General features: G+C 44.2%; 1 protein-coding gene across 3 annotated transcripts in view; it reads right to left on the bottom strand.

Moving 5' to 3' along the window:
- STK3 (serine/threonine kinase 3) overlaps nt 1-10000 on the bottom strand; it is a 194667-nt gene that overhangs the window by 84714 nt on the left and 99953 nt on the right. For all 3 annotated transcript variants that reach the window (XM_080909334.1, XM_080909333.1, XM_080909332.1), the window contains one exon: nt 2001-2138. In XM_080909334.1, the coding sequence (XP_080765460.1) occupies nt 2001-2138 (138 nt within the window). The remainder of the gene's footprint in view (nt 1-2000; nt 2139-10000) is intronic.

Below are 10000 nucleotides of genomic sequence, written 5' to 3' on the forward strand. Positions count from 1 at the left end.
TGCTCAGAGCTATCCCACTGCAGTGTCCGTCCGTGCTCAGAGCTATCTCACTGCAGTGCCCGTCCGTGCTCAGAGCTATCTCACTGCAGTGCCCGTCTGTGCTCAGAGCTATCTCACTGCAGTGCCCGTCCGTGCTCAGAGCTATCCCACTGCAGTGTCCGTCCGTGCTCAGAGCTATCCCACTGCAGTGCCCGTCCGTGCTCAGAGCTATCTCACTGCAGTGCCCGTCCGTGCTCAGAGCTATCTCACGGCAGTTCCTGTCCATGCTCAGAGCTATCTCACTGCAGTTCCTGTCCATGCTCAGAGCTATCTCACTGCAGTGCCCGCCCGTGCTCAGAGCTATCCCACTGCAGTGCCCGCCCGTGCTCAGAGCTATCCCACTATAGTGCCCGTCCGTGCTCAGAGCTATCTCACTGCAGTGCCCGTCCATGCTCAGAGCTATCTCACTGCAGTTCCTGTCCATGCTCAGAGCTATCTCACTGCAGTGCCCGTCCATGCTCAGAGCTATCTCACTGCAGTGCCCGTCCATGCTCAGAGCTATCTCACTGCAGTCACTAGACCAAATATGCCATCTTAATCATTTACAAATTAAGTTTTGAAATTCTATCTGTCTATAACTCAAAACTCAAATTGTGGGTGGGGGCAGAGGGGAACAGCTTGGAGGCAAGGGGGAGGGAGAAGGGGGTAAGGAATTGGGGAGAGGGAACTGGGAAGGAAGACAACATCTGGAAGGAGAATGAATAAAATAATTTAAAAAAGGCATTACAGACTGTTTCATAAAGCCTTCAATCAATTTTATTTTATATTTAATGGTAGCTCAAAAATGTTTTTTTTTTTTTTAACCAAAACTGTGGCTTGAACTCTTTTACCATTTAACAGTAAGAAGTATCTGAAAATGTTTGTTAGTGTGAGACATACGGTGAGGCACACTTTAGTTATACTTATATGCACACAGTATAGATATACCTACATGCACACAGTATAGATATACCTACATGCACACAGTATAGATATACGTACATACACACAGTATAGATATACCTACATGCACACAGTATAGATATACCTACATGTACACAGTGCAGATATACCTACATGCACACAGTATAGATATACCTACATGCACACAGTATAGATATACCTACATGTACACAGTGCAGATATACCTACATGCACACAGTATAGATATACCTACATGCACACAGTATAGATATACCTACATGCACACAGTATAGATATACCTACATGCACACAGTATAGATATACCTACATGCACACAGTATAGATATACCTACATGCACACAGTATAGATATACCTACATGTACACAGTGCAGATATACCTACATGCACACAGTATAGATATACCTACATGTACACAGTACAGACATACCTACATGCACACAGTGTAGATATTCCTACATGCATACAGTGCAGATAAACCTACATGTATACAGTGTAGACAAACCTACATGTATACAGTGGGGCACCCTTACTAGCTGAAAGTTCTGAGACAATTCTGTTAAGGAAAAGTTCCCCAAATTTTTTTTATTATAAGTATTAAGTTATTTCTTTTTGCTTTAAAATTCACAGATTTTTAAAAAGCCTCTTTACAGAGTTTATTTACAGCAAGGAGAAAATACACCTCCCGGGTCACCTTGTATCTATCATTTAGACATGCGATAATGTTTCCAAGCAGTTTGGGGATCTTGGGTTTACCTACATTAGAGTGGAGCCTGAAGTCAAGGGACAATGAGTTAAGAAGTACAGGAAAACAGAGACAACACATCGCAAGAGCTCACAGGGCCATGCACATGGGAACACATATAAGACAAAGAGAAATGCAGAAGAGCTAAGTGCATGTGTTCCAAACCCACGCTTTGAATTTCTGTCAAGCACTCAGGAGACACTGCAGGAAACAGGAAACAGGAAGCAGAAAGAAGGAAACAGGAAGCAGGAAGCAGGAAGCAGGAAGCAGGAAGCAGGAAGTCCTCGCACTGACCTGTAGCAGCTGTGTGGCTGTGGCCCTCTGTTCAGGAGTCTTCACCAAGCACTTTTTCACAAAATCCGTGAAGTCGTCAGACCAAAGTTCAGGTTTCCTGAATGTTGGTGGTGGGTTTGTAGGAATCATAAAAATAGCCTAGTGCAGAAGAAACATCCGAAAGACACAGTGAGAACACAAGAGGACAAACACACACATCTCCATTTTCCTCCCAGGTTCTAAACCTCGAAAATAAGTTCAAGCGGATACAGGAATCCAGTGAGACCGCAGTTCAGGCGCGAAGTCCGTCTGCTGTGAACATGCTCATTTCCATTCCGTCCCTACATTGGACGGTAGCCACTGGACACATCCTTAGTTTACGTTTGGTTTTTGAGATATTAACTGTCAAAGATACATTTCCAATCTTGTCACTGTGTGCCAGATTTACTGAGTATCAGTTTTATGTTATGTACTGTAGCTAGAAACTGCCAGCAGCAGGCTAATTTGCATGTGTAACCCAAATTAATTATTTAAGCATACACAAAATTACTACTGTCCTGGAATACATCGACATCTTTACCCACAGGTGAGAGTGACAGTGACGAAAAGGACACATGCACACAATCACGGACCCTTGAGACAGAGGCTCAGAGGACTCGCCCAAGTCTCCCTCCCAGGTCTGAGAATCCATTCCCTTTGGAAAGGCATCTTTCCGTCTGACTCTAGATGGGCCTCTCCCTTCATAAGCAAATTTAATGTACATTAAGTCACGCTCATGTTCCTCAGTGCACATATAAGACAGGGGTAATAATTACAGTAACATTCAGAAATTAAATCTTTATCATTAAAAGGATTAGAATATGGTTTACAGCTAAAAGTTTTGTTCATATATAGAGAAAAGATCACTACAAAGTTATACACAAAACATATTACATTGTATCAATTTTAATGTATTCCTTGCATAAGACTGAGCTTCTATTGTCCACTGAATTTTTATTAATTGGCAAAAAGATATGCACACATGGCTTGAAATCACAGTAAAAGATTTACAACAGGATATTGACTTCAACCTGTTCATTTTGCAGAAAATCACCTAAAGTCTAGAGAGAGTAGGAGTTGAAGATGAAATGTCATATGTCCCACAGGGCTGTCATTCAAATCCTCAGAAAGGCACCATGATGCTTCTAAGTTTCAACAAGCAAAGGCAACAATTAAACTAAGCAAACACATGGTCAAGGAGGCCATGAGGCAAGGCAACGGGTCCACCACGTCCTCCCCTATGTGTTGGGAGCCATTTGTGCCACACCCAAAGATGGCGCCGGCATCAGCAAACAGAGCCGTTGCCCAGCCCGAGAGATGTAGCACGCATGTACCACAGATGTCACAGCCCGCTCTCGGGGCAGGCTAATGAGTTACTGGAGGGCACACCAATCAGGTAGCAACACGAGTCTCCTGGGCATATATAAGCAGTGCATTCTTCTTCCATGTGGTCCCCTGCTCAGAGTGTTGTACAATAAAGGTTGTTCGCAGAAGAATCCTGTTGTCGCATGACATTCTTGCCGGCGGGACGTAGGGCGTGCGACACCTATGCCTCGAGGGGAAGAGAGCACAAGCAAGCTCTAGGACTCACTCGAACCACAACTGCCACAATCACTAAGCTGAAGTCTACTGGACCACACAGGAAAATATTCAAATCTAAGTTTTCTCAGCAAACAGCATCAGCAAGACGGCAAGAAACACAGAGTAATCACAAACATACCCGAGAATAGAGCCAGGCAACTCTAAGAAGGAAACGTATGAGAAAAATGGCATGATAAAGAATTTGACAATGACTTCTGTTCTGAAAAAAAAGAAAGAAAGAAAAGAAGGAAGGAAGGAAGGAAGGAAGGAAGGAAGGAAGGAAGGAAGGAAGGAAGGAAGAGGTGAGGTGAACGTCACAGCAACCTAAGCTCTGTACATCAGCAGACACTATCACAAGAGCAAATGTAACCTGGAACAGAGAATCTCATGGAAGATCTCTACAACTCAATTATCAAAAATACATACAACACAACTTTAAAACAAGGGAAGGACTTATAGCAGATCGTTATCCCTACTCACAGGAAAAGGCAATCAGAAACAAAGCTGTGGCACTTGGAACCCAACAGGGCTTCTGGGAAGAGATGGGATGGAGAAGAAGAGCGGGAAGAGTCTGCAGAACTGGACCCTTAAAAAACGTTTAAACCAGGCCTGGAAAGGGGAGCCTAGAATCTAATTCTTCCAGGAGACCCAGGTTCAGTTCCCAGCACCTACACGGTGACTCACGACTGTCTGTAACCCGGGTCCTAGGTACTCTGTCGCCCTTTTGTGTGGGCACCAGACATACACATGGTGAACATGCATACAGGTCAAATACTCATGCACATAGAGTGAAGCCAGAATTGCAAAGCAAAATAAACACATATGACCCAATATTTTTAAGGTCATTTTCTGTATAGGCAGCTGATACTGTGACTCAGAGTCATCAGCTTCCGAAAGTAAGTACAGGTCACTGACCAAGCAGTAACAGTGGGCTTATTGTATTTTTGTATTTTTTTGTTGTATTTTGTCTACTCGTTTAAACAACGTCAAGCTTGCCTCTAAGGTAAGAGACTCTTAGAATTAGGCTGAGTTAAACCAGGATGTTACTTAGTCAGCCAATCATCTCCTTTACCCGATGGTCACTTAAGTATGTGACCTTGTAAGCTTTGCTATTACAAATTTTAAAATTCCATCTATTCCCGGAACCCACAGAGCTCACAGTCAACTTGTAGAGAAAAATGAATGGACGTGCAGAACAAACACCAGGAAGGGCTATCTCTAACTGACTGGCTCATCTCTGATGGCTCCGTAATACTGGAATCTAGAGAGGCTTCAGGAGTGGACAAGATAAACAGCGGCTTCAGAAAAGAGAGTGAATCACCTGCTGCTTCGAACCAGAGGGAAAGGAGCACATCCGAACCTTTCTCTGGAACAGTCCCGGGAGAGTTGACCTTAACCTCAACTGCAGGTAGATACTAGATTTAGCCTAGATAAACGCAGTTTCCCGCGGTTCTGTTACAAATTAGCAGATAACAGGCCCAATGATTTACGTCCTTGAAGCTCAGGCTTCTTTGAACTTTGAGCCAGGGAGCTGCAGCCTTATCTTCCGATAATCTTAGCATATACGGCTCACCTGGCAGTAGCTATCAGAAGCCGGGATGAAAAGCTTTGCTCTAACCCTGTTTGCCTAGCACTGTCATAAAGTGAGTGTGATGTCACATCGTTCTTGCACACAAGCACTGAGCAAGCACGGGCGCGGAGCGTACAGTTCAGATGAGTAAGTCTATTAAAATGTCTCCAGGAAAACGCCGTGCCCTTCGTTTCTGTCTTTAACCTAGAAAAATCGGTAACAGATGTAGATTTTCTCAGTCTTCACTGGGTTCAACCAACCATGAGGATCCTCCTAAGAATCTCTAGGTCTTGCGTAGGTCATTAGCCCCTGTTGTAGAAAGTGTTGATTATCACTGGCTAGCCTTAAAATTCCCTGCCACCAACCAAACAGCAGGCACACATTAGAGCCATATAATCGATCTTATCTCTAGCACCGTTTATGGAGAATTTGAGTGCAGTAAATTATATGATGAGCCTCTGCTTGTTTCTACTCAATACACTGCTTAACTACACACTCAACCTATCACTAAGGTTTTTTTTTTTTTAATTTCCCTGATCACACGCACTCTGAAGAAGCCACAAATTAAATGCGCTTCAAAATACCTAACTAGCTGGTGCCTGAAATCCGATGCTTTTGACTCCATACAGCCCCAACGTGCAGAAAGCGCTTCGCTGAGAATCTGCCACACAGATTTACAATCTCAGTGGAATGAATCAACAGCCATGTGTGATGAAGGCAGCTGATCTGTGGACGCACAGGAGCGAGGAGCATGCCAGGATAACTGAGTCACGGACACGTGAGCAAAAGACTGTCTCCCTAGCAAATGGAAGGACGGTGGAGAGAGAACCTAGGAAGAACAACAGAGCTATTTGGTGAGAGTGAACGTAACACACAGGTAGCCACCTTAGTCAAATAAAGATGGTATTTTAAAGGAAATATAGTAATAACCTCTTTCTAAAACACGAAAAATCCGAGCAAACGGTAAATGACGGTGAAGCTGGAAGCCATCGGAAACGGTCCCTGACTGCGTCTCCAGTGCGGTGTTTTCAAGCAAGGGAGACGGTGAGTTCTCTGTACAGAAGACGGCAGGACCCAGGTGTGAAACTGCAGCTCTGCAAAACAGTAACGTGCTAGTCTGACAAACGCAAAGGTGAAGAGGGAGGGAAGAACCCTCGTTCCTGCCCTGCAGTTTCACAGTGAACGAGCAAAGCACAGGACAATTTGTTCCAGGCACTAGTTAGAGTGGTGGTTCTCAACCTGTGGGTCTCGACCTCTTTGGGAGGGACTGTCAGTCATCCTTTCCACAGGGGTCACACACCAGATATCCTGCACATTAGGACTTATATTACAGCTTCCATTACAATTCTAAACTGTAACAAAAGCAGTTATGACGTAGCAATGAAAATAGCTTTATGGTTAGAGGTCACCATAACACGGGGAACTGTATTAGGGGTCCTACAGAAAGAATTAGGGGGTTGAGTTAGAGGCATCCACAATCACTTATCAGGCCAGGAAACGCCAGCCTGCTTGAGGGAAACTAATGTAAGGAAAGGGCCCAGGGGGTATCTGGCCAGGAGTGGAAAGGTGTTCCCACAGGAGCTCCGGTGTGTCCGTCCATCAGAGAACACCCTCGGTAATCAGAGAACACCCTTGGTAATCAGAGGACAGCCCTCGGTTGTCAGAGAGACGGGGTGGCTCCCTTCTGTGAACTCTCAGTCTCAAAAGTATCAGGAAGAATTTCATTAGTATTAGAGAGAAAAACATTATGGCAGGTAAGTTGAAAATTTAACCTGCCACAAAGCAGGAGATAGAAACAAAGTCGTAACTTTAGGTTAGGCCAAAAAGAAAACAGCTAACTGCAGGAACTCAGGCGAAAAGCAATCTGTCTCCTATAATTCCCCGTCTCACCTTGGAAACACTTTAATCCACATCTTAGTAAAAGATACGGTGAGAACAGTTTTGTCATTGTTTTAAAACAGACAAATGATTCAGCAATCACTAACCGCACCATCTTCTTAAACCCCCCGAGTGAACCAGAGAAAATATGCACCCAAAGCCTGGCCACAGGTTCTCAGCAGCTACAGGTCACGGTTACCCGGGAAACACTTTGTAAATAATCATTTTTCACAGTAAGAGTGTCAAGGACCCACTCCAAAACCTCACTGTAGGAAGCACAGACTGAGGGAAATATGCCAGTGTTTCAAATCGAGAGCTGACAGCAGAGGAACGTGAGACTCAAAAGCTCAGTACCCCAGGGGCAGCAGATATTCATCTGTGTTACAGATATATTTCATCTCACTCTATTTTACAGTTTCACTCGTAGGTAGCCGAACGATTAGAATGCACTGATGGGAAGACCCCACAGCTCTGCCTCATACCATCCATAAGGAATGAGGGACGGTCTCCACTTCCACCTGGACAAAACCACAGAACTTCTGCCTCGGGCCACCAGAAAAGATCAAGGCTGGACAGAGGACTTCCACCTTCTGTGGAGACCATGGGAGCTTGGTGCTCCACATGAGCCTGGCAGTAATCAGCTGCCCTGTGTAGACCTACTGAGGGGTCTACATGCGCAGCACGACTTTCCCTACACCCAACAGTCACACAGTCACCAAGCAATGGACCAGTTTTCCCCCGTTGCTCTTACAGAGTAATATTTATTCTGGTGTTCGGTCTTAGAGCTTGCTGGTTCTTTTTTACTTGATCCTCCCTGTCTGGTGTTGAAGCCACATATTGAGCCTTTTATTTTGGCTGCTTTGCTTTTCACTTCTAAAGTTTAACTTTGTAACAACTATAAATAAACCCTAAAGGTAAAAATAAAATTCTGGACAACGCCAGCATTTGGATTTTTAAAGAATAAGTAAATTTCTTATTGATGGCAACTGAATAGTGTTGATAGCATTTTAATAATCCAGTGGATTCCATCCACTCCGGAGACTTTCCTGAGCCGTCCTACAGGCAAGTATGTTTTAAAGTTGTCCGTCTTCTCTGCTGGTCCTGTAAGTGTATTATTAAAATATATTCAAGTATAAAGAAAGAAAGAAAAGGTGGGACTCGCAGAGTCGAATGCAGTGCAAGTATATGAGACTGTTGCAGAGCAAATTCAGTTAATAATAAAGTTTGCTAGAAACTTCTAGCATTTGGCAGAAGAGATTTAGCCGGTAGAGTCCAGAGACTACAAATCACAAGACAGAAGAACGGACGGTCACACAAAAGCATATTAATTAAAGTTCAGAAAACTAAAGACCGAGGACAAAAGCCGATCGTGCTGTTCGGAGATGAGACCGTACCTTTAAACAGAAAAGGAAAGGAAAGGACAGCTGGTTTCGTATCAGAGCCCGTGAGCGTGGGAGTGGCAGCTAGTGATTAGCTACAGGAATTATCAAAAGATTCGGAGATAAGAAACTTAACAGAATCATCACAGCTCTAGCTCAAAAGCCAATTTTCTAGATAAAGAACAATATGGACTCAGAGACTGAAATCCCTGAAAGGAAAGTAGAATGCAGCTTAAATCAGTTCGTACAGCAGACTCTCCCTTCACCTGAGCTTCTGAAATAATTTTCATAGTTTCAACAAAAGTTTAATACATTTAGAAGATATTACTAACACATGGGAGAAAGTAAGAGAACAAAAATAAATAAATAAATTGGGGTTTTATATGTCATCCAAGCTGATAAAGAGATAAACTCATATACATTATAGATAAATCAGAATGGAACTGGAAAGTACATTCAAGAAACCCACAGGAAGTCAAGAAGGGAAAACATAAACCAAGAGCCTGGGGAAAAACACAGAAAAGGATGAAATAAATGTAAACATGAAGAAGACAACTCCACTGTAGTTATTAGATGTCAAGATCCTCTGACGACAGCCATCGTGTTGAGAACAGAGGGACCGAGGAATCTCCGTCCACTGCCTCGCACACCTACCTAGTCCGCACCTCACCGGCAGATTCTTAAGTGCTCAGATACCAAGGCCAGACCCTGAGGCTCAGCACACCAGCAGATTTTAAAGCTGACTTCCTGGAGCATTCTGCCAACTGAACTAGGTATCTTATTAGAAAGATGAGCAGAAACTGGAATCTAAGCAGCAAATTTCTAAATAACCCATGGGTCACGAGGAAAAAGACTGTGAGGCACAGAGTTAAAGCCCTGAACTGAGTGTAGGTTCACAGACAAGTGACACACTCCTGAGAGATTTCCCAGTCAACGCTATCACCCCACTTAGTTTTCTTGGTCTCTCTCCCAGTCCCATCTCTACCAGCCTCCAAATATCGGCTCTCAGCCCTGGCTGCCCTTCCAGAAAGGTTTCGCACTCCATGTTTCTCTTTTGTAACACTTCATACTTCCTACCCCACATCAAACTCGGCACTGCGGAATTCATCTCAGTTCAGTAACAGAAAGGCAAACCAATCAGGGCATGAGAGGACAGTAAATGCCAGTTCTCCTGCCTGCGCACAAGCTTCAGACAGTGTTGATTACAGTTCCAGTGCACGTCACTGATGGAAGGGATGACGTGAGGACAGAAAGTTAACCTGTGCCTCTGTTTTGTAGCTGTGAGGAAGGAGGGGGTACCTGAGCACAGCTGACCTCAGAGCTCCGCACACGGATGGAAGAGAGTTCTGCCCACAGGGACGATGGCAGGTAAACTAAGGAAGAAATGGGGTAGCCTGGGCAACACGTGTCTTTTGAGCCTGAAAACCGCAGCTCAGATCTATCAGCCAGGTAGAGGGAATTGTAGTAGATTTTTGCTATTTCCTATTAGAACGGGGGAGGGGGATGATCCGCAGCTAGAACACTTCAAGGTCAGATGTCTCAGGAAATGAACAGAGGAACCACTTTACAACCAA

Source organism: Micromys minutus (assembly GCF_963924665.1).
Source record: "Micromys minutus genome assembly, chromosome: 33".
Taxonomy (NCBI): Eukaryota; Metazoa; Chordata; class Mammalia; order Rodentia; family Muridae; genus Micromys; species Micromys minutus.